The sequence below is a fragment of the Pelophylax lessonae genome (genome assembly GCF_965119305.1).
Source record: "Pelophylax lessonae genome assembly, chromosome: 5".
Lineage (NCBI taxonomy): Eukaryota > Metazoa > Chordata > Amphibia > Anura > Ranidae > Pelophylax > Pelophylax lessonae.
Genome location: NC_138772.1, coordinates 81,622,204 through 81,647,340, shown reverse-complemented (window position 1 = coordinate 81,647,340; position 25,137 = coordinate 81,622,204). Strand labels below are relative to the sequence as shown.

The 25,137-nt window shown below is 42.8% G+C and overlaps 1 protein-coding gene across 1 annotated transcript in view; it reads left to right on the top strand.

Moving 5' to 3' along the window:
* Positions 1 to 22,748, top strand: part of MPP7 (MAGUK p55 scaffold protein 7) — a 401,547-nt gene extending 378,799 nt beyond the window's left edge. The window contains exons 15-17 of the mRNA XM_082259696.1: positions 8,926 to 9,069; positions 21,702 to 22,653; positions 22,685 to 22,748. Of these exons, the coding sequence (XP_082115822.1) occupies positions 8,926 to 9,069; positions 21,702 to 21,881 (324 nt within the window). The 3' untranslated portion in view covers positions 21,882 to 22,653; positions 22,685 to 22,748. The remainder of the gene's footprint in view (positions 1 to 8,925; positions 9,070 to 21,701; positions 22,654 to 22,684) is intronic.
* Positions 22,749 to 25,137: the final 2,389 nt, after the last annotated feature.

The following is a 25,137-nucleotide window of genomic DNA, read 5'->3' as shown; positions in this document are numbered from 1 at the left end:
ATGTCCTATTTTTCATTTGTCAACAGAAGGATGAAAAACGGACAAACGGTCCACATGTGTGAAAGGAGCCTTAGTTCATTGGTTGGAGGCTTTTGTTTAGACTTTGTATACAGAGAAGGCCACATGTCTTCTGTAGCAAACAGTGCCTCATGGAAGACCGGGAAGAATTGTCCTAAATAGAATGACTTGTCCATAGCATCCCATTACATTCTCCATTCTCTTTTTCCAGTGCCATGTAGAAAATGGAAATGTAGAATAGTGTTGAACTGGACAGCTCATACAACTTTCTCAGACAAAAGGGAACATTTTGTAACTCCCCCACCCATTCGTCCTCAGTCAGCACCTCTACAATAAACTGGGCTGGTTGCAGACAGAGTATCGGGTCCTATTTGGAACATAAGACTCACAAAATGGCTGATAGTGAGCAATTTTGGAAACAATTGACATTCATGCACAGATTAAAAAAAAGGTCTGTGGTTTTAGCCTCTTTCTGCCTCTTAGTGGGAGTCTGGGAAACACAACTCAATACCTCCTTTCCACCCGCCACTTTAACCACTTAAGCCCCGGAAGATTTTACCCCCTTCCTGACCAGGGCCTATTTTGCGATTCGGCACTGCGTGACTTTAACGGACAATTGCGAGGTCGTGCGACGCTGTACCTAAACAAATTTGAGGTCCTTTTTTCCCACAAACAGAGCTTTCTTTTGGTGGTATTTGATCACCTGTGCGATTTTTTGATCATGCGCTATAAACAAAAAAAGAGCGTCAATTTTGCAAAAATTACAATATTTTTCAAATTTTTTTTATATGAAATTCCCCCCAAAAAATGTAAAAATCTAAATTTTTTAACATTTTAGACCAATTTGTTTTATGCTACCTATGTTTGGTAAAAAAAAAATCGCAAAAAGTGTATTTTGATTGGTTTGCGGAAAAGTTATTGCGTTTACTAACTAAGGGAAAGATTTTTGTCATTTTTGTTGTTTTTTTTTTTTTTTTAATGAGTAATGGAGGCGATCTGCAATTTTTTTGCGGGACTGCGACATTGCGGCGGACAGATCGGACCCTTGACTGACATTTTTGACACTTTTGGTGTTACCAGTGACATTACTGCAGTAATCGGTGCTATACATATGCAGTTACTGCAAAAATGACACTGGCAGTGAAGGAGTTAACTCTATTGGAGAGGGAGGGGTTAAGTGTGTCCCTAGGGGTGTGTTTCTAACTGTGATTGGCTGTGGCTACTAGTGTAAGAACAGAGATCAACGGTCCTACATAGTAGAACCGTGTCCGTGTGATCTTCATTCTTACACAGGGAAGAATGACAGGCGGCTTTGTTTACATTAGCCGCCTGCCTTTCTTCCGGTGTAACGAACGATCGCGAGTGCCCGGCGGACATCGGGTCCGCCGGGCACACGCGCAGGGGGGTCCGTGACCGCGCGGGAGCGCGCCTCCGGTGGTGCGCGTTCGCTCCCTAGAGTCTCACAGGCTAGGGACGTAGACCTACGTCGCTTTGCCTGTGAGGGGATGACCGCAGCAGTAAATAGTCGTGCCACAGTCGGCAAGCGGTTTAAGATCTGTATCGAGTGGCTTTTGTCCACTTCAAACAGGTTTTTGTATTCTTGTACAGGTCTATGGAGATGTAAAATGCACTGCTTTATGCAGGTCAGAAGGAGGTCAACTATAGGTCAAATTAATTTGTTATCGAATGATCTCAGAAGCATCTCAAACTGATGTCATCCAGGCAAGCCCAAAACCCATCGACAGAGTCCCAATATGACTGCCCTGCTTACTAACATGGCCCCCAGAACCTAGAGGAGGATGCAGCAACTGGTGAGCAATACCCTGCTTCTACTTGTACTATTGAGCTTCATTATTGTACTGGAGCCAGAGAGCTCAGCCAGCATGGTGGTACATATGTTTGTAAAAAAAAAAAAAATAGCCAGTGACCTTTTCCTGAAACTCTGTTTACTAACTGTACCCTTTCAGTAATTTTTTTAAATGTCAGTAGAAAAGTTAATGTGAATTTGGCAATTGCACCAGTAGCCTGCAGTATATCAGATGACAACTGTTTACCTAACGACATACAGGGGGCTATAGCTGGAAACTCATTCGTGTGTGGGATCACTGGTAGCTTGTGGTTCACATAACACAGACCCACAACTGGATTTCTCTTACGTCCTCAGACAAACACAGCCCTTCAAAGTTTCATCACGATTGGGTGATGATTGGGTGATGCGCCCTCTGCAGGAGCAGGCTAGGTAGTGAAACTTCATCAAAAATAAATTTCACTAGACACACCTTTAGGGGCTGTCCCTCCAGACATTACCCCTAGATACCTTGAGTTTCTTGCTGCCTAGCTCAGAAGTAGGACCTAGGATACCCTGCTGGGACTCCGATCTCAGTTTTTCATTTTTCTTTATGTTTATTTTATTTTCCTCACTCACTATCGCTAGCTAGTCAGGGGGATCCTCCTGCAGAACTACAAGCGACAGCCATGCTGGGCTTCGCACTGGTTAATCTAGATCCTTATGGTACCCCAGCCTGGCCTACGAGCGTGTGCAGGTTGTGGTCCGCCTAGGCCTCGCCACGACGGTGCCCCGACGGATAGGGTCGAGCCTGCGGAGAACGCATCAACCTGGAATGCCCTGTGTTGCAGCGTCCCCTCTTGGCTGACGGCACCCCCACTTAGAGTGGGAGGCGAACCGAATTGGAGCGGTGCCCGCGGTCCATGGTATGGTGAGTGATGCTACCCCCCGTGTCCCTGGGACAGGACTCTGGGGGTGATGTGGGCCCACTCCTGGGGATGGCACAGCTGCGGTCTCTGTGAGATCCCCCTGGCCGGTCTGGACGGGTGCTTCCTCCCTACTCCATATAGGGGCGCTCTAACGGCGTCCACTGCGTGGGGGGGTGTATGGTTTCTACCTTGTCCTGGGGGGCTTCCTTTAGTGGATTCCCGCGGTGGCCAGGATCCCTGGGCTCCTGATGGTCGGCGCCATTTTCGGCTGCCATTTTGGGTGAGGGCAAGCCTGGTTGCATCAGTTTGAGGGGACCAGCCATTTTTTGCCTTGCTGTATGCCTTTTGGTGCTGTTTTCTGACGCCATCTTGGATCTGGGCAGCCGCATTGTGAGGGCGGCGGCCATTTTCCCTGTGCTTCTCCTATACTTTCTATAGGCACCATGTTTGTGTAGCTCAGAGCACTTCGGCCTCTAGTGACGTTTGGTCACTTCCTGCAGCCATCTTTCAGCTGCAGCAGAAGCGTGGAGAGCGGTTTGTCTTTCTCTCAGGCACTGTAAGGGTTTTTTTTGGTCTTTTGGGGTTATTCCTTCAGACACATTTACTTTAATCAGTCATCTGCTTATTTAAGGGGGACTCCAGCAGCAGCAGCGCGGGATAGCGGTGCGGACCGCAAAAGCAGATTTGAAGGGCCAGTGTTCCTTTTTTTGTATCTCTGCCAAAATGGAGTCCCAGGGTGACAATTTCCCCACTGAACTTGTATGTGCATCCGGATCACCTTCCCTTGATTCTCTATCTGCAGCCATTGAAACTTTGACGTTCAAAGTTGATCTTGTCATGTCACAGATTAATGTTAAAAAAATGGCCAATGCCCTCTCAGTCTTCTGATTCTGAGCCTGGTATGGTTTCCACGGACACTGCGCTCCCTGAGGGATCCCTGTCCTCACACGCAGATGGTGAGGAGGACGAGTCCTCCTCCGCTGCAGTGTGGGACCGCACGTTTGTTGAAGAGCTTGTTCGCTCCGTCAAGTAGACTCTGAACATTGATGATGAGCTCAGCCAGTCAGGTAAGTGGGTTGTCTTCAGCTCCCGCAAAGCCCAGAAGTCGGGTCAGGTTTTCCCCTGCCCCGAGGTGTTTCAGGATATTGTGAACGAAGAGTGGCAACGCATTAAGCACGTGCTGGCGGTGCCCAACCTTTTTTAAACCTACTACCCTTTTTTGGCCCCAGTTTCCAATCGATGGACGGTGTCACATGAGGTGGACCACACTGTTTCCAGGTTGAATAAATCCACGGTGGTGCTACCCGGTGTTTAAGGACCCGATGGACAGGCACGTGGAGTCTCTTTCCCACCACATGTACTTGGTGGCGGGCTCGCTCCTCAAGCCTGTGTTCGCGTCCATGCTGGTTTCTCAGATGGTTACGGAATGGATCAAGGTGCTTAAGAGCAACTTGCTGGCGGAATCAGTTCCCCCGACTCATCGAGCTCACGGACCAAATGGCCCAGGCCATGGTGTATCTGTGTGACGCGGCCCTGGACGAGGCTCCCCTGGTCGCACAGTTGTGGGCGGTGGGGATTGCCCTCCACCGCATGGTTTGGCTGAAGAGCTGGTCGGTAGACCATGCCTCTAAGAAGACCGTGTCTGATATCCCCTATTTGGGGGAATGCCTTTTTGGGGACTCTTTGGATGAGATTGTCAAGGGTCTCACAGACGGTAAGAGTACCCTTCTGCCTCAGTCTGGAAGAAGTAAGGCACCCCCGAGGTAAGTGGGGACCGTCCTTCAAGGCTCACTGGGGGCTTTTTCATGTCTCGGGGGCACAGGACGAAGATAACCCGCTCGGAGCCTCCAGAAAGGACAAGATGGATGAGCCCGAGACTAGCCAGTCTGGTTCAGCGGACGATTCCTCCTCTGCATGAAGGGACACCCTCACCCGATTTGGGGGTGGGGGAATGTCTGTGTTGCCTTCTTGAACCCTGGGCGTCTCTGGTTCGGGACTCATGGGTTCACAAACTTATTTGTTCAGGGTTCAAGTCCGGATTTGGTCTCGCCCGACAGACAGGTTTTTTTCCACCATGTCTCCATTTATCTCCGGGATTGTTTGTGGGATCCCAGGGAGGTGGTGCGGGCTCCGCCTACGCAGGGTGTGGTGGTGCAGGAAGGTTTTGGGTTTTTTTTCTTTGCCACTGTTGCCGGTGCCCGGGAACCCTGAGTCTTCGCCAAGGTTTTTGACCAAGGTGTTTGCCTTGTTCCCGCATGTAGGGATTGTGGTCCTTGGTTATCTGGACGATTTCCTGCTGAGAGCGGGTTGTCACCCGACTCTGTTGGGTGATCTGTCACTCTTCCTTACCGATCACTGTCCTGGAGCGATCAATCTCTGCCTGCTTCTTTGGACGCCTCGGCTGCACCGCTGCCCGGTTTGAGTTCAAACTGACTATGCCACAGCTGTGGCTTACATGTTTCATCGAGGGGGCACCTGGAGTGCCCGGGCGGCCAGGGACGTGGCCGGGATTCTGACTTTGGCCAAGGCGCATGTTCCCGCTATCTCCACTGTTCACATTCCTGGAGTGGAAGTGGCAGGCGAACTATCAGAGTCATCAGTCCTTGGATCAGGGGGAATGGTTCCTGCATCCGGAGGTGTTTCGTCTCCTGTGTGCCTGTTGGGGGACTCTGGACATGGATCTGTTTGCATCTTGTCTCTACAGAAAGGTGGAAGGGTTTGTGGCCAGGGCTCGAGATCCTCTGGCCGACGCTGCGGACGCGTTGGTGGTGCCTTGGCACCGGTATCGGCTGATTTCTGCCTTTCCCCCGATTCAACTGTTGTCCAGGTTCCTCCGCAGGTTGGCGTTTGAACAGGTGCAAGTGTTTCTGGTGGTCCCAGACTGACCTCGTCGGTCTTGGTACGCAGACCTTGTAAAGATGGTCGTCGAGCCTCCCTGGCGGCTGCCTCTGAGGGAAGATCTGCTGTCTCAAGGACCGATCTTCCATCCTGCCTTACGGTCTCTGGCTTTAACGGCTTTGGGGTTGAAGGCCAGGTGTTGAGAGCTAGAGGTCTCTCCGATGCTGTAATTCCTACCTTGCTGAGAGCTCGGAAGGCTACCTCCAGGTAGATTTATCTTCGTACCTGGAAGGCCTACATTGCCTGGTGTGAGTCACAAGGGTTGCATCCTCGCTCTTTTTTTCAGTGGCGAGGGTGTTGGCTTTCTTGCAGAAAGGTGTGGAACAGCGTTGGGCACTGGGCACGCTTAAAGGTCAGGTGTCGGCCTTGGCCATTTTCTTCCAGCGTCCCTTGGCGACTCCTTCCTTGATTCGCACCTTTATTCAAGGGGTGCGTCATCTGACTCCTCCATTGAGAGCTCCTTTGCATCAGTGGGGTCTGAATATGGTTTTGTCCATTTTGCAATGACGGCTATCACTTCTGCTCGCAGAGTGTTTGAATTGACTGCTCTGTCCTGCCGTTCTCCTTCTCTGGTCGTTCATAGGAATAATGTTGTTCTACGACCCAACCAGTCCTTTCTCCCTGAGGTGGGGTCTGCCTTCCACCTCTGTGAGGATATTGTTTTTCCTTCTCTTTGTGCGAAGCCCAGGCATCCCTGGGCATTTGCCTTGCATTTGTTCGATGTGGTTCGGGCGATCAGGGTTTACCTGTCGGCCATGGAATCTTTTCGGAAGTCTGGTTCCCTGTTTGTCCTTCCTGAGGGACCTCGGAAGGGTTCGGCTGCGTCCGCTGCAACCATTTCCAAATGGATCAGATAGACTATTGTTCAGACCTATTCACTAAAGGGTCAGGTGCCTCCTTCCCCTGTGAGGTGTACATTCTACTAGAGCCGTGAGTGCCTCTTGGGCTTTTCGCCATCAGGCTTCTGTGGCTCAGGTGTGTTAAGCGGCGACCTGGTTGTCTGTTCACACTTTTACAAAATACTACAAGATTGAAGTGATGGCATCCTCGGATGCTTCCTTTGGCTGCAAAGTTTTGAGCGCTGTTGTTTGTTGAAGAGACATGCTTTTCTCTTCTTGGGGTGAAATTTTGTTCTGGGGTTAGCTCCTGTTGGTGAGCTTTTGTTGCCCTTTTGGCTAAGTTTTTTTCTGGCCTTGTTGACACGTTGCCGTTTTCTGTTGGTTGAGTCTTTTCCCACCCCTCACACCTGCACTGCTTTGGGACTTCCCAATTGTGATGAAACTTGGAAGGGCTGCGTCTGTCAGAGGACGTAAGAGAAAATAGAATTTTTGTAAGAACTTACTGTAAAATTGTTTTCTCGGAGTCAGACGCAGCCCCGTCCCTCTATTTTGGGGTTGGTTGTCTTCCTGTACTGCTTGCTACGAAACTGATTAGTAAGCTCAATGTGTCTAGGGGTAATGTCTGGAGGGACAGCCCCTAAAGGTGTGTCTAGGGAAAGTTTTTTTTTATGAAGTTTCACTACCTAGCCTGCTCCTGCAGAGGGCGCCATTACCCAATTGTGATGAAATTTGGAAGCGCTGCGTCTGTCAGAGGACTCAAAAAAAATAATTTTACGGTAAGTTCTTACAAAAATTCTATTTTTTTTACATTCTTTACATGCTGATCTACCACTAGAAGTCTCACCTTCTTACAATGTACCATACTTGGGGAAAAGCACAACAGGATGGGAGAGGATGTTTAAAACTAACAAGCCTCTAAAATGGTTGGTTTGCCCCAGAATAAAAGTTTCTAGCACTCTCTACCTGAGATCATCCCCATGATTAAGCCCTGCTGTCAGTGAAACATGTTTGGTGAGAGTGATCAGCTGTCATTTCAATAAACTGTGGCTGGAGTTCAGTGCCTTCAGTGTGTTCTCTGTTATTTGGATGGTGGATGACAGTGGAGCAAGAGCGGACTTCACCTTGGCACCCGGTTGATTGCAGGAAATTAAGGAAACTTACAGGCTAGCCTGTGAGGGATGAAAGGGGTTGGGTTCCTCCCTAGCTCTGACTTATTGATAAATTAGTCTCTCTGGCAACTGTAACAAGTAGAAAGATTTTTGAGCCCAAACCCCTTTGGTACAGAAACCTGATTTATTGTAAAATCTTCAGCTAAGGCTGGCCATACACTAAGCAATTTTCTTTCCTTTAACTAGGGGTTGAAGGAAAGAAAATTGCTCGATTCTACCATCAACACATTCAGTGGTGATAGGGGGAACCACTCCCACTGTGCTATTGTATTCTGACGGTGGGGGGTTTTCTTGCCATCACAACACAATGATTACTGCTGCTGGCTATAGCCAGCGGCAGTAACCCTATGGAAAAACTGGACAGGCTGGTTGTACTGAAGTCGATCGATAGATCATCTTCAGTACAACCACCTTGCTCATAGATGGATCGAAATTTGGCTAGTTCCAGACGAATTTCAATCCAACATTTAAAATTTGTGTTGGGGCAGCTTGTGTGTTAAATTAGAATTACCTTTGAATTACCTTTGAATCCCTAAAATGAAGATCTGGCACCACATATCACCCAGCGATCTCCTGCCTTAAAATATGATGCTGCTCTTGCCTCCTTGACCTATGTACTTGAACGCTTTTTTTTTTTTTTAACATCTCTTGACTCAATTTCACCTGAAATGTTTTTGCGCCAAAATGACAAACCCTAATAAAAAAAAAAGATTTAATCTTCTTCCTTAACAAGCAGTCCAGAAAAGGGAGCAAACACAACCTTCGAATCAAACATATTTGGACTTTAAACTCGCCAAATGAGAGTGAATAAAAAAAAAAAAAACAGTAAAAATTTCCAGGCCTTTTAATGTGACTTTCTGTCCAGATATGACATCACCCAAGTTAAAAGGGGAGTTATTAATAGACAGCAATGGTGGCTGACGGCGAACAAAACGGATTTAGTACGAAATGAAAATATCCATTCCGTATGTTTACATAGATCTGTTTGAAATATAATTGCCACCAAATTCAAAAAGCAGAGTGTAAGCTTTGGGCATCAAAATGCCTACTGGCTGTGGTATATGAAGTGCCTGCCAAACTGATCAGACTTTCCAGGCCTGGCACAGAGCGTGGAAATAAAAGCCTTCTAACCATTGAAATAACAGCAGATACAGTAAGTGTTTTAAATGCTAGTGTACGAGTGTACATATTTGAGAAATGTAATGTGTTTCCTATTACTGAATGCTTTTATTTTTTTACGGGGACCGATATCTGAATTTTTTTTTTCCTTTTAATCCTTTTTTTAGAGCATAAAACACCTAAGGACCTATGAATTTAAGCCTTACGTGATATTCATCAAGCCACCATCCATTGAACGCTTGCAAGAGACCAGGAGGAGCGCCAAAGTGATCTCCAGCAAAGATGAGCGGGCAACCTCAAAACACTTCACAGTAAGTGGTGCTAGAACGGTGACCATAATATGATAATCTACAGAACAATTGCCATGCTTTGTTAAATGTATACATTTTGTATTAAATGTTAGCAACCTTCATGCTACTTGTGATTACCCATCTAATTCTGTTATGTTACTTGGCTTGCTGATGAAAGTTTACCTGAGCATGTAGCTTTTTAGTTTTAGGTTTTTAAAAGGAAATATAATTTAAATAATATATTGCATACTCTGCTAAAAGGTGTCACCAAAGTGTGGAATATAAAACAGTTAAAGTAATGCAGGTACAGTATATTGGGAACCAGAGTCGATAAAACTGAATATGAATTATCACATAAATAAAAATCAGAAAATGGGGTGCATCTCAAATATTTCACAAGTAGCAGACAAAACAGCCATCTAGGTGTCTCCTCTGCTGCTTATCAAGATAGTATAATTTGAGCTTAGTTAAGAATACAGGGGCTTATATTATTATTACAGTATATATATTTATTATATATTATTATTATATAGCGCCAAAAGTTTGCTCAGTGCTATACAAAGGAGCATATACATAAATAGCGAGCACACAAGAAAATGTCCTACTGCCTCTAGCAACTATCATTTTTGCTATCTATATTTGTATAGCTGGCTATACACTAGTAGAATTTTATTTAAAATGTTTCATTGTAAGAATGTTCGTTTAATTTTCTAATCTTTAGTGGGGGTCAAATCAACATTCGCTTTTGGCCATGGTGATAAGAAAATTTGAAGGAGCTGGATGGAAAATTTTTCTCAAACCAATGCATTTCTAATAGTGTATGAGGCTTTTATTCTGTAAAGTCCATTCATTCAAAAGAAAATGTTTAAAGCAAAGGAAATTTTGAAATATTTGCTACTGGCATTTGTCAAGCCTTCAAAATAATTTTTGTACAAATATTTGTTTTAAAATCTACGAGTGTATGAACAGCTTTAAAGTGTAAATCCACCCTAAAACTAAAATCCCTGCATCTACTGACCTCCACGATCTAACACTAACCTATCTAGTCCTATAAAGACTAAATCAGTATACATACCTTTTTTGAAGCCGATCTGATCCTGTCTCCAGCGGCGGAAGCACTGCAGCGGCTGTGAAATGAATAGGAAGTCACGTCACCCATAGACTTACTGTGGGGCAGGGAAGGACTGGGCCAGGGGGCAGGGGGGCAATTGCCCCCGTGCTGCTCCGATGCCCCATAAAAAGGCTGCACTGCTTCTGCCACAGACATGCCTAGAGGATTCCTGGTGAAGGGAAGCAAAAATTTGGTTCCATGCCACACTGAAGACCCTCCTCCGCCGGCCAGCCCTGACCGAGCTTTCCCAGCTACCCCCCCCCCCCCAACCAGCCTCCGCTGGCCAGGTCAGGAACCTGGATTCGGCTGGGGAGTAGAGAGTACCTGGAGCAGGGCTTCAACATGGAATGGGGGTCAGGAGGAGGCTGGGAAGAGGGAGAGTGGGAGGGGGTCCGAGTCACTGCACCCTAGGCCTCTGGTTTGTACTTGCCCCCTGGGCCAAAAGTTGCCAGTCAGCCCCTGCTATGGGGCTTCCGTTGTCGGATGTGTCTTCTGCACCCGCCTCCACAACGAAGCCGCGGCTGACAGCTCAACGTGGGATCGGGTCAGATCGGCTTTTAAAAAAGGTATGTATTCTGATTTCTTTTTTACAGGGCTAGATAGGTTAGTGTTAGATTGTGGAGGTCTGTAAATGCAGAAATTTTAGTGTTAGGATGGACGTCTACTTTAAGGAAAGAAGAATTCTGATTGATGGCTTTTAGAGTTTTCTGCTTCCTTGGAAAGGCCATTTCTGTTCAGGGCTCGTCAGGGCGCCTATGCTGACCCATGTCCACAGCCAAAAGTGCCTACAATGGGCATGTGAGCATCAGAACTGGACCATGGAACAATGGAAGAAGGTGGCCTGGTCTGATGAATCACGTTTTCTTTTACATCACGTGCATGGCTGAGGGCGCGTACTTTGCTTTACCTTGGGAAAAGTTTGCACCAGGATGGCAAGAAGGCAAGCTGGCAAAGGCAATTTGATGTTACTTTGACACATACCACCTGCCTTAACATTTTTGCTGACCAAGTACATCCCTTCATTGAAACGGTATTCACTGATGGCAGTGGCCTATTTCAGCAGGTTAATGCACCCTGCCATACTGAAAGAATGGTTCGAGAATGGTTTGAGGAACACAACAATGAGCTTGAGGTGTTGAAAATTCTCCAGATCTCAGTCCAATCGAGCATCTGTGGGACGTGCTGGAAAAACAAGTCCAATCCATGGAGTCCTCACCTCATAACTTAACCACGTAACGACCGCCCAACGACTATTTACGTCGGCAGTTTAAACCTAAATACCAGTGTTATGGCAGCAGATAGCTGCCATAACCCTGGTATTTTTTTTAAACTGTGGGCGGTCGGCTTTCCGATAAGGGTGGTCCCAGCGGCAGATTCGTCGCAGGATCACCCTTCCGGGGCGGCGGAAGTGGTGCCCCCCCCCCGCCGCAAGCTTGCCCTCACTCGACTCTATGGTCTTGGAGGACCGGAGCAACGGCAAACGTCGTTGCCTAGCAACCGGTTTAAAGGTCCCATTTTTTTTTTTTTTTCATTTTATTTTATTTTTTTTTCATCTTTTAGTGTACTTGTGAGATCTGAGGACTTTTTGACCCCAGATCTCACAAAAAAGAGGTCCTGTCGTGCCTATTTCTATTACAAGGAATGTTTACATTCCTTGTAATAGGAATAAAAATTATCAATTTTTTTTTTTTAAAAAAACAGTGTAAAAATAATAAATAAAATAAATAGTAAAAAGAAAAAAAAAATTAAAGTGCCCTGTCCCCCTGTTAGCTTGCGCGCAGAAGCGAACGCATACGGAAACCCCGCCCACATATGTAAACGGTGTTCAAACCACACGTGTGAGGTATCGCCGCGATCGTTAGATCAAGAGCAATAATTTGATGCCTAGACCTCCTCTTTAACTCTAAGATGGCAACCTGTAGAAATTTTTAAAATGTCGCCTATGAGGATTTTTAAGTACCAAAGTTTGTCGCCATTCCGTGAGCGTGCGCAATTTTGAAGCATGACATGTTGGGTATCTATTTACTCAGCGTAACATTATCTTTCACATTATGGAAAAAAAATTGGGCTAACTTTACTGGTTTCTTATTTTTTAATTCCAAAAATTGAATTTTTCCCCAAAAAATTGCGTTTGGAAGACCGCTGTGCAAATACGGTCGTTCCTTCAGAGCGCATGCGCCAGTGATGTCACTGGCTGCATGCAAAGTAAATATCTCCTAAATGGTGCATGTTTAGGAGATATTTACAGTACCTATAGGTAAGCCTTAATATAGGCTTACCTATAGGTACAAGTTGTAGAGGAGGGTTTACTTCCCCTTTAAGTAGTTTACAAGTTAAAATCTGTTTTTTTTGCTAGAAAACACCGAGTGTGAAAAACAGGCCTGGGGCTTAAGTGGTTAAAGGACTTAAAGGATCTGCTACTGATTACTGATGGTTTAGTGCCAGATACCATAGCATACCTTCAGAGGTCTAGTGGTGTCCATAACTCTACGGTTCAGATCTGTTTTGGTGGCAAAAGGGGGACTTACTCAATATTACGTGGGAGGTCATGAAGTTATCGCTGAACAGTGTATGCCCCATAGTTGGAAATAGTTTAGAATTCAAGTAAAACTATAGGCAAAACTTTTTTTGGATAGAGTAAGGGAGGGTAATAACCCTTGTTGGTTTATTTTTTGCCATCTGTGCCCCATTGGGGAGATTTACCTTCCCTTCCTGTTCCAAAGCCAAATCAGGAAGTGAGAGGAAATCCCTGCAAATTAAGGGAATCCCTTGGGGACCCCCAGGCCAATCAGAGAATCCCCATTGGAAGATTTGTTTTACTTTCATTTTCAGTGGTATGCATGTATGTAAAATAGGGATCATAGATTGTAAGCTCCTTGAGTGGCAGGGACTGATGTAAATGTGCAATATGTAAGGCACTGCGTAAATCATTTTTGGATTTTTTTTTTTTCGGTCTAGTTTGAAAGTGTGCCAGGGACCTTGTGTATTTTCTTTGTATATTTACACTCTGGCCATGTACACCTTTCCCTTGTTTGCTAGTTTCAAACACACAGACCAGAGCGGCTGCCATCATCGCTCTTTTTCAAAAGCAAAAGTCAGTGTCCGTCACACAGGCCCTTCTATCGAAATCCTAATGGTAGAGAAATCTTTTTCTTTCTTTATACCAAGCCAAGGAAAGTTTGTCCTTTCTTAGATCAAGCTACAGTTGAACTTTCCAACCCATTCAATATAGAATTCATCGGGTTAGGGTTTAAAGCATAGGTATTTAGTTTCATGCCACTAAGATTAACCTCTGTAGCATTAAACGGGTTTTATTTCCTCCTTATACAGCACAAAAACCAACATTTATCAGAATGCTGCCTATTAAGATAAAAGCGGCAACTGAATTTTACTGCACTTATTAGCTAGAGCAAAATGTGTTATTTTTTCATAAAACTTTATTATCTTAAACATTTTCAGGTCTGGCAATAAAGGGATTAAATAAAGCAAGCATTTCATAAGTGTGCTCAGTTTACTCAGAAACTGGCATTACAGAGGTTGGAAGTACATGTTCATTTTCTAGAACAGTGACAAAACACTTTTATGGTACATTTGTTGAGTTCTCAGGAACCAAGGATGTTTAAAGGGGCAGATATGAAAAACCTGGGGCCGAAAAATGTAAATGGAGGACTTTTGGCAACTAAACTCTGACTGCCAGCTAAACTCCATGTCTGGCCAAAAAACTTTCCTGGCTTTTGAAATCTTGCTTTATCAGGGAAGTTTTATTCAATAAATGAAGTTGAACCTTGTTTTGACATGAAAGAAAACTAGAATATTAAAAATAAAAAATACTGCTGACCACTTTTGTGGCATCTAAACTGATCATGTAACATAACAGTAAACAAAAATTGCAACCATTTGTGTGACAGTTTTTGCTCACTTAATCGATAATAAACTGCAGAAAAAAAAAATTGGGCCCCCGCAGAATAGTGTCATAATGTGCTAGTAGGCACTGCTTACTAGCACATTATGACAGACCTACAATTTTTACCTGGTCTTCCTTTCAGGTTTGCAAGCTCTAGCCGTTTGAATGGCCGCAATGGTGTCACTCTCGCGCATTCGAGTTACAGCCACACCCCAGAGCTCTAAATTGATGGCACCATCCATTCAGAGCGCAATGCACAGGTGCAGGTGACATCACTGGCTGCTACTAAAGTAACTATCTCCTAAAGGGTGCACCTTTAGGAGATATTTACTACACCTACAGGTAAGCCTCACTAAAGGCATACCTGTAGGTATAAATAAAAATGCAGACTTTACTACAGTTTTAAAATTCAAAAGAACTAGTCAGCAACGGACATTTGAATGAATCATAACTTGCACCCTATATTTACTTTTCAGCCTTGACAGGGACAAAATGCAGCACAAATAGCAGTCCCTGAAAGATAGGGCTGCACTATAACATAACATGACTCAAGGGGGGGAGATGTACTGGTGCGCACAGAATATGGTGCAGCCGGGCATAGTATCCAATAAGCTTCTAGCTTCCCCTTGTTCATTTAGGCTTTGACAATAGAACCTGACAGCTGATTGGTTACTGTTGGTTGGTTACAACTGCACAAGATTCTGTGTGCACCAGTTTTTGTAATTACACCTGCAACTAAATATTTAGGTGCATCTAATAAAATTAGAATATCATCAAAAAGTTCATTTATTTTAGTAATTCAATAAAAAATTAAAACATATATTTTATATAGATGCATTACACACAGAGTGATATCTTTCAAGCATGTCTTTCTTTTATTTTGATGATTATGGCTTACGGCTAGTAAAAACCCAAAATTCAGTTTCTCAGAAAATTAGAATATCACATAAGACCAATAAAAAAAATAAAAAAAAAAGGATTTTTAATACAGAAATGTTGGCTTACTGAAAAGTATGTCCATGTACAGTATAGTATGCACTCAATACTTGATTGGGGCTCCTTTTGCATGAATAACTACATCAATTGTGGAAACCTCACACTGGACCTCATGCAACTTGGATTCTGTGCCTCTCCACTCTTCCACTCTTCAGCATTTTTCCACAGTAAGTGATGATTTGGGGAGCCATGTCATCTGGTGTTGGTCCATTGTTTTTTTATCAAGTCCAAAGTCAAAACATCCCTCTAGCAGGAAATTCTAGAGCACTTCATGCTTCCCTCTGCTGACCACCTTTATGGAGATGCTGATTTCATTTTCCAGCAGAACTGCCAAAAGTACCAATACCTGGTTTAATTATCATGGTATCACTTTGCTTGATTGGCCACCAAACTTGCCTGACCAAAACCCCATAGAGAATCTGTGGGTTGTTGTGAAGTGGAAGATGAAATACCAGACCCAACGATGTCGATGAGCTGAAAGCCGCTATCAAAGCAACCTGGACTTCTATAACACCACAGCAGTGTCACAGGCTGATCACCTCCATGCCACGCTGCATTGATGCAGTAATTCATGCAAAAGGAGCCTCGACCAAATATTGACTGCATACTATACTGTACATAGACATTTCTGTATTAAAAAATATTTTTTTTTTTATTGGTCCTATGTAATAATCAAATTTTCTGAGATACTGAATTTTGGGTTTTCACTAGCTGTAAGCCATAATCATCAAAATTAAAAGAAATAAATGCTTGACATACATCACTCTGTGTGTGAGGCATCTATATAAAATATGAGTTTTACTTTTTGAATTGAATTACTGAAATAAACTTACTTTGTGATGATATTCTAATTTTATGAGTGCTGGAACCTAGTGGTCTGCACATACCTGCAGCTGTTTTCAGTGTCCTTTCATGGCCTGAATGTTGAGTTTTTATTTCCACTAGTGATTAATTTTCCAATTCGCCACCCCTTCCTTTTGGCCAGTGAGGCAGCCAGTCATAATGCTTTGCTCCCAACTGTCCCTGATTTGGAGGGACTGTCCTTCATTTGGAATAAAGTCCCTCTGTCCCGCTTTCCTCCTCATTTGGACCTCATTTTGGTCTGATCTATATAGTTGTATATAAAATGCACTATTTATCTATAAAAAAGAGTTATGCTAAACCTTTCACCCAATTTCCAAATTGCTGCACTTGTAAATCCCAAAAGCCAATATAAAGGAATAGTAGTTGTAGAAAAAAAAGCACTTGTGGCTTTAACCAATCTTTTTTTTTTTTTTTTTTTTGCACAATTCTCCTTTATGGCGGGCATGGCAGGGTGTTAGTCCTATACCTACAAAGTTTTGCTAATAGGTGTCCCTCGTTCCCATCTCAGAAAGTTGGGAGGTATGATAATGGGACAGTAGGAATGGCAGCAATGGCCACTTTAAGTTCTAAGAGTGCTGCAGTACATTCTTATTCTGCTTTATGTTAGCAGTACAGTACTTCTCTCTATAATATAATAGAAAGGTTGGGTCTAGAGATAGTTTCCAGGGTGTTAGGTCATGGATTGCAGATTATAACTTTTTCAATTGAGGAAGGGAAGAAAGGTGCTAATTGGTTACATTAATTAACATTTACAAACTGTGACAGCTTCTCATTTTAAGACCATATCTTGCTTTTCCATTAAACCACAGTTTGTACCTTAAACTATTGCATTTCCTTAACATGATTCTTTTTTAATTTCCTTTACTTGGTAAACATGGATAATAAACGTCTGAACAGCATAACTGCCAATTTGCTTGAGTAGAATTCCTCGTGTGTAGTCATTTCCTGTGCAGCGTCTCCACGCTCTCTGACCATTGTGGCCATGCGAATCATCCTTTTATTGGTTTGTACTTTTAGTAAACACAGGGCAATGCCAAATATGTGGACTCGCTATCCTGGGTTAGCAGAAGAACTCGGAGACATAAAGGAGACAGATATTCCATTATGTTGTGGTTATTTCTGTTTTCTGGTGTATTGGATATCAAACATAGTAGGGGGTCACATGTGGTCTCGGGGAGATGGAGTCCAGTGAGATTCAGGAGGCTAGAAGGAGATTTCTCCAGGACACAAAACTAGCAGGATTCATGCTATGTTCAGAGACATGTACTGATCAGGCTGACAGATGACAGAGGAAAACATAGAGCCTGTTGTAAAGCATACCTGTCACACATTCACAGTGACACCAACCAAATTATACATAAGGAACTGGTGTTTTCAGGTTTCCCTCATTACACTGAGATATAGTATCTCTCGATCCTTGTAAATTCTAGAGCTTCATTCTCCTAGAAAGTATATAAATGTACAAAACTGATAGGTTATGTGTAGATGGGCTAAAAACAACCAAAAAGCCCTCCACTACACTGGTGTAAAGTACACCAGTAAAGTGCACAACTGAAAAATTTGTTTAGTTTTCGGTTTAATTTATTAAAGAGGAAGTAAACTTCCTCTGCAAACATTTACCTATAGGTAAGCCTATAATAAGACTTACCTATAGGTAGTGCAAACATCCCCTAAACATATACCGTTTAGGAGATATTTACATAACATGCAGCCAGTGACATCTCTAGCGCATGCGCTCTGAAGGAATGGCCATGGGCGCCGTTCCTTTCCAAGCCTCGTGCTGTGAATAGCGGCTCCTGCGCACATGCACGGGAGAAACATCATTGTGGCTCCGGCCAGTCACAGAGGCGGAGCTCCACGAACCTGGAAGAAACTTCAGGGAAAATGTGCAGGCGTCGCTGGAACAGCTTGGTTTTAAGGTATTACATAATGAGCATACTAGCTCATTATGCATTTTGTCTTGCAGAGTTTTTTTTTTTTTTTTCATTTTATTTTTTATCAGTTTACAACCTCTTTCCATACAGTGTAAAATCCATGGTTTATATATGCACTGCACTGATGATGGCAAACAAGTCAGAAACAGCTGTATGTAGTTTAGAATAAGTGACTCTGTTAAGCTGCATGTGGTTCTGGTTGCATATGTATCCTAGGGGCATGCTTAGCCATAGTCACTATCCTGAAATAAATATACTCTCACCGGCCACTTTATTAGGTACACCTGTTCAATTGCTTGGTAACACAAATTCCTAATCAGCCAATCCCATTGCAGCAACTCAATGCATTTAGGCATCTAGACATAGTGACGATGACTTGCTTAAGTTCAAACCGAGTATCAGAATGGGGAAGAAAGGGGATTTAAGTGACTTGGATCTTGACATGGTTGTTGGTGACAGATAGGCTGGTCAGAGTATTTCAAAAACTGCTGATCTATTTTGATTTTCACGCAGAACCATCTCTTGGGTTTACAGAGAATGGCCTGAAAAAAAGAGAAAATATCCAGTGAGTGGCAGTTGTGTGAATGAAAATGCCTTGTTGATGTCAAAGGAGAATGGGCTAACTGGTTGGAAAAACGTTGCCTGGTCTGATGAGTCTCGATTTCAGCTGCGACATTCAGAGATAGTAGGGTCAGAATTTGGCATAAACAACATGAAAGCATGGATACATCCTGCCTTGAATCAACAATTCAGGCTATTGGTTGTGGTGGTGTAATGGTGTGGGGGATATTTTCTTGGCAAACTTTGGGCCCCTTAATACCAACTGAGCATCGTTTACTAAATGCTTTCTTCTCCTCAGGTTTTTACACAGGAAAAGGAGGAGTATACTGACCATGACAGTATTGTTAGCAGCACATCACAGGATATACCGCTGAGGCTAACAGAGGCTGGAATCAAGGAAAGACTTGATAAGCTTAACACAAAGCACCAGGACCAGATGGCTTACACCCTCAAAGAACTCAGTCGGGTTATAGCTAGATCATTGTTCCTAATCTTTGTGGACAGCATACTGACTGGAACTGTACCAGTTGACTGGAGAAAAGCAAATGTGGTATTAATATTCAAGAAAGGGCAGAGACATATTCCGGGGAACTACAGCCAGTCAGCCTGACATCAATAGTAGGTAAATTATTGGAGGGGATGATGAGGAACTATATCCAAGAATTTGCTGAGGAAAACCGTATCATCAGTAGTAATCAGCATGGGTTTACAAAGGGACGTTCTTGCCAGACCGATCTGTTAACGTTCTAAGAGGAGGTGAGCTGCATCTAGATAGGGGGAGGGCTGCGGATAGGGTGTATCTGGATTTTGCAAAGACATTAGATACAGTTTCCCATAAACGCTTAATCTACAAGCTAAGGTCTGCAGATATCGACCATATGGTTTGTTCTTGGATAGAAAACTAGTTACAGGGGCCCGTCCAAAGGGTGGTGATAAATAACGTGTACTCGGACTGTTTTGGAGTGGTAAGTGGGGTACCCCAAGGTTCTGTCCTGGGACCAATTCTGTTTAATTTATTCATAAATGATATAGAGGATGAGATAAATAGCTCAATCTCAGTTTTTGCGGACGACACAAAAATAGGCAGGGCAATACCTTCACATCAAAATATAGAAATCTTACAGAATGACCTGAACAAAATAATGGAGTGGGCAACTACATGACAAATGAGGTTTAATGTGGAGAAATGTAAGGTAATGCATTTGGGGGCTAAAAACATAAATCCAAATTACTTGCTAGGGGGGGAACCACTGGGGGAATCAAGGAAGGAGATCTTGGGGTCCTAGTGGAAGACAGACTGAGCAATAGCATGCAATGTAAAGCGACAGCTGCCAAAGCAGGCAGAATATTGGCATGCATAAAAAAGGGATATATTCCAGAGATAAAAAACTATAATCCTGCCACTTTACAAAACTCTGGTCCGGCCACATCTGGAATATTCTGTCCAGTTCTGGTCACCAATCCTCAGAAGGGGATGTGCTGGAGCTGGGGAGAGTCCAAAGAAGGGCAACAAAACTAATTAGGGGATTGGAGGACCTTAATTACGAGGAGCGACTACAAGTGCTAAATCTATTCTCGCTGGAAAAGAGACACCTGAGAGGGGACATAATTGCAATTTACAAATACCTCAATAGTGATCCCAGGGTAGGAAAAAAACTATTCAGTCTAAGGGAGTGCAAGAGGACACGTGGCCACACCATGAGATTAGAGGAGAAGCAGTTGACCCTTAAGCTGCGTAGGGGGTTTTTCACTGTCAGGGCGGTAAGAATGTGGAACTCTCTTCCACAACTGGTGGTATCAGCGGGGAGCATGTATACTTTTAAAAGACTCTTGGACGTGCATCCCAAAGAACACAATATACAGGAATATGGGAATTGATTATCGTCACTAAACACACACCTAATCAGGTTGAACTGGATTGGCGATTGTCTTTATTCAGCCTTAATTACTATGTTTATATGCTTAAACGCCATGGCCTACCTGAGTATTGTTGCTGACCATGTCCATTACTTTATGAATCCAGTGTACTCATCTTCTGATGGCTACTTTCAGCAAGATGATGCAAAAAAAAAAAAGGATAATGCACCATGTCACAAAGCTCAAATCGTCTCACCACTGGTTTTTTGAACATGACAATGAGGTCACTGTACTCCAATAGCCTCCACAGTCACCAGATCTCAATCCAATACCTTTTGGGACGTGGGATTTGCATCAAGGATGTGCAGCCAACAAATCTGCAGCAACTGCGTGATGCTATCATGTCACTATGGACCAAAATCTCTAAAGGAATATTTCCAATGCCTTGTTGAGTCTATGTTGTGAAGAATTAATGCAGTTGTAAAGGCAAAAGGAGGTCCACCCCAGTACTAGCAAGGTGTACCTAATAAAGTAGCCAGTGAGTGTATATGACAAAATTACCTTAGTCTGTCTTGTACTCTGTTCTGTAAACCATTCAGATTTAAGTACTGGGAGATTCCTGAGAGGTAGGAGGAGCAGAGTAGAGATCTCATCAATGTACGCATCCCTCACTGTCCAGTCCCAGGTTGGGTCCTAGACTACGCTGCATTGCTCGGCTCGAGTGGAATTTCCAGGAAGGTCCAGGACCTGGCTGTTCTGGATCACAAACCTGGCTCCATAGAATTTCAAATCTTTTGGCGGGTAAATAATTGTATTGGAAATGTGTATATGGTTGTTTGCTTAGAGTTCAGTCAATGTTAAATGTTTTCAGAAGCCTTGTTCCTATATATAGTATTTAAATATAAATGTGCATTGGTGCAGGCATTTATCGCAGGAGGAATTAATCTACCTTGTCAATTTTTTTTATTAATTCAAAGTAGTGTTTGACCCAAAAAAACATTTATTTTATTGCAACTTATCAATAATTAGATGTGATGGCTGCATTTGTTTTCGTTTTTAGGCTTTCTTGTATTTTCTTCGGATGATCCAGCCAGTAAGTCTGTTGTTTTTCAAAAGAACAAGCTTTCTACTAGATGTATCCGTTTACAGGGCTGAGACAAACCATTTACCACTGACAGTTCCTTATAATGATCAGCCTTTATTTATGTAAAACCTTTATCCCAAAAGGGAAAAAACTGTTTGCTGTAACTGATTATAAAAGTAAGATCTGGAATTTGGCTTCAATATGTTAATGTATTTATATCTGCTTGTACATCTAACACAAAGGTTTACCAAAAGCAGAAGTATTAGTTATTAAAAATGACCTTTTTAGTATGTTTATATGAATTGTTACATTGGTTACATTTGCTCATTCTTGTCATTGCAGGATGAAGACTTTGAAGAAATGATAAGATCAGCACAGCTCATGGAAACACAATATGGCCACTACTTTGACAAAATTATAATAAACGATGACCTCACTATAGCACACAATGAACTCAAATCCACTCTGGACAGGCTGGAGAGAGACAGCTTCTGGGTCCCTGTAAGCTGGCTCCATTCCTGAACTCCGCTGCACCAAGAGTTTTTATTTTATGTTATTTTTTAAATATCTGTACAAACGACAAGCGTGTCGCAGTGGGATTTCTCGTCCACTCTGGCTGAATTCATTTTAGGTCCTGGTTTGCTTATGTTTTTCACTCAGAGACGGCTGAAAACTTTTCACAGATAGGACATTTTGTATGTAAAGAGTATGTACAGAGCAAGTCATACAGGAAGTAGATTTGGTACAGTATGTGTGTTTTGTTGGTACTATCTATGGACCTCTTCTATGAAGTGTCTGGCTGAAGAAACTGCTGTGTATCTCACTTAAAGTAAACCTTTAAAAACTGCCTTTCTCAACCTTAACCTTAACATGGAGGAACCCTTGAGATAACTTTCTGGTCTCAGGGAACCTCTACTAATAATTCTAAATCTACAGCTCATGATACGTTCGTGTGATGGTCACTGGGAAGAATGCTCCTTACATTTGTGGTCATTTGTACGAATACCTCCTTACAGATAGCTAAAAAGATCAATTGGTGTCATTGGTTTCTAATGTGAGAGACAGATGCAGCTCATTGCTCAAAGAACCCCTAGCAACCTCTGAAGGAACCCTGGTTGAGAATGCCTGCTTTAAAGTGTGGGGGCTGCCTTTGCTGACCTTCTGAAAATGGTAGCTGCCCGGCTTTTTCTAAGCCGCTGCCTCAATTATGGTTTAGAATTAAAAACAAAATGAATGTGGGTGCTCCACTCCTTTAGAAGTCCAAAGAAATATACTATACCATGGCAACCTTTATGTTGATGATATGTTTACAAGAATTCCTTTAGAAAAGGTTTTAGTAAAGGTTTCTTTAGAGCCAGTCTGGGTTAATAAACATATTTGATATTCACTATTAAACTGTAAACCTATAATGCCATATATAAAAGTATGCAAATGATTTAATCAAAACTTTATTCATAAAAAATACATACACATAGGATTTTTCATGTTTATGGTTATATCATTTACATATTTTTTATCAAACATGTTTATTAGCTCTGATGAAGAGGAAGATTTCTGAAATGTATTGGCTCTCCTGGAACCTTTAGGAGAATTCCAACTATATAAAGATTGCCATAGTATAGTACATTCTTTTGGACACAAGCATTGGTTCCCTTTACAGAATGCAGTGCTCAAGTCCTTTATATTTTTCCCTCATGTATATATACTTGGGCTTCTTCGATATCTCTACATTGTCAAGCAAGAAACCTACTATATTTACTCAATACAGGCTATTCAGCACCCTCTAAAGGCGCTTTTCCACTGCATGGAACCGAACGGTTCGGCACGCTTTTGTGCTTTTCCACTGCTGGTACCGCATGGTATGGTGTAGGTTCGGTTCGGTACGGTACGGCGGCACTTTTCCACTGCATGGAACCGAACGGTACGGCTCTCAAAAACAGTACCTACTTGATTGTGGTTCCAAGAGGTACCATATCCCACAATCCTTTGCATGCAGTCACTACTAGCCACTGATTGGTCAGAGAATCCCACCCACCCCGTTGTTATCCCACCCACTTAACTTTAGTACTACTTTAGTGGAAAAGCAAACCGTACCGTACCGAACCGTTCCAACACCGTACCATGCGGTACCAGCAGTGGAAAAGCAAGCAGGGCCGAGTAGAGCCGAGCAGGTACTTGCAGTGGAAAAGTGCCATAAGTAAAACAATCCTTTTTTTTATTTGGATAGAGTGGTGAGGAGTTGGAACCATTGCAATTTTTTATATTGTGGTATATTGCCCCTGATTCACCCTCTCTATTGTCCTCTTCATCAATTTCATTGGGAATAAAAGGAAGGGTAAACCAAACATTTCATTTTCTACCAGAACAAGAGTAGTGTAGAAATCTTCCAATAGTGACACTTGTTCCTGTGACAACTGTCTAAGAGGATTTTTCCCTCACATTGGGAAGATATCCTCTCACTTTCCATTGAGTCTAAAGGAAGTGAAGTAAAATCTCTCTAATGAGACACAAATGGTAATAAAAAAGCTATGCCTTACATTTATTTTTAAATACTTAATTACTTCATTTGCAGATGATGACAATCCAAGTGAAATTCAAAGTCCTTATCTGCATTCTTGTTTTGGGGTAGTGACTCAAGGTAATTAAGTTTAAGATTTACCATGAAAGCCAGGCAGCTAGCATTTGCAGAATAAGAACACATCAATGGCAGACTCCATGGTTCTCTAAGGTAAGGTTTCCTTTAACCATCAGTAAGCTTTGCCATTTCTTAGTCTGACATGCCTTAGCAACAGGAAGTGAAGATGTGGCTTGGTTGGTTGAGCGGGAAGTACGGGCTGTTCCTAGGTCAGGCAATCGGTGAGGATTAGCACTCCTATTCACCTTTTATAACAATTGTCTATGCCGTATGCACATTTACACACACTGCCTGGAAGCACCAATACCTGGAAACCCTATGCAAGTGTAGGCACAGTAACAGAGGTACAGGAGAAAGCTCCTCTTCTAATGCACTGCCTTTGGAGTATAGTTACAGTTAGGTGAGTCAGTAAGTTTTGCCTTTAATCCATGAGGGGGTTTCTCTTCTTCTTCTTCCTCTCAGTTTTAATCATGTTTTATGACTACCTTTAACCCACACTAGTGCATTATTTCTCTCTTGAATGACTGCAGATGCCATTGTATTAATTATACACATACTAACTAAAATATGACCAACCACTGCGAGCAAGGAAAGTTCTTAAATAAGTGTTTAAGGCGAATCAGACAAGGAGTATTGACAGTTGTGTTGGTGCAGAGAATATTGTTGTCCCTGGTGAAATGTCACATTGTGTGCAAGAATTGTTGAAGATTTTAAAGGATGTATTGCCATGTATTTAAATGCACTGAGGGTTTTAGCACTTTGGGGTTTAGAGGGATTTTTGGTCAGAGACAATTGTTACGGGATCAGTTAAGCAGCCAATAGGTTATGACATGAGAGTAATACACTGGAAGAAGACTTCATTAAATGGGTCTGTGATATTAGAATGGGGCTGTGTGATATGACACAAATGCTTTTATATGTGCGAATATTAACACCCAGGTTAATTTGTATATCAGAAAGACATTTTGCAGCATGTAGCAGACTGTCACAGCTGGGTTGAAAATATGTGTAATTTACAGGATCATTTGTTTTTTTAATTTATTTTTAAAGGTAATGGGAAAATGTGTGAATTGCTACTGTTCAATCATCTGTCAAAAAGTTAGTCTTTGGTTAGTCTTTTGGCTGTTTATGTTTTTTCAACAA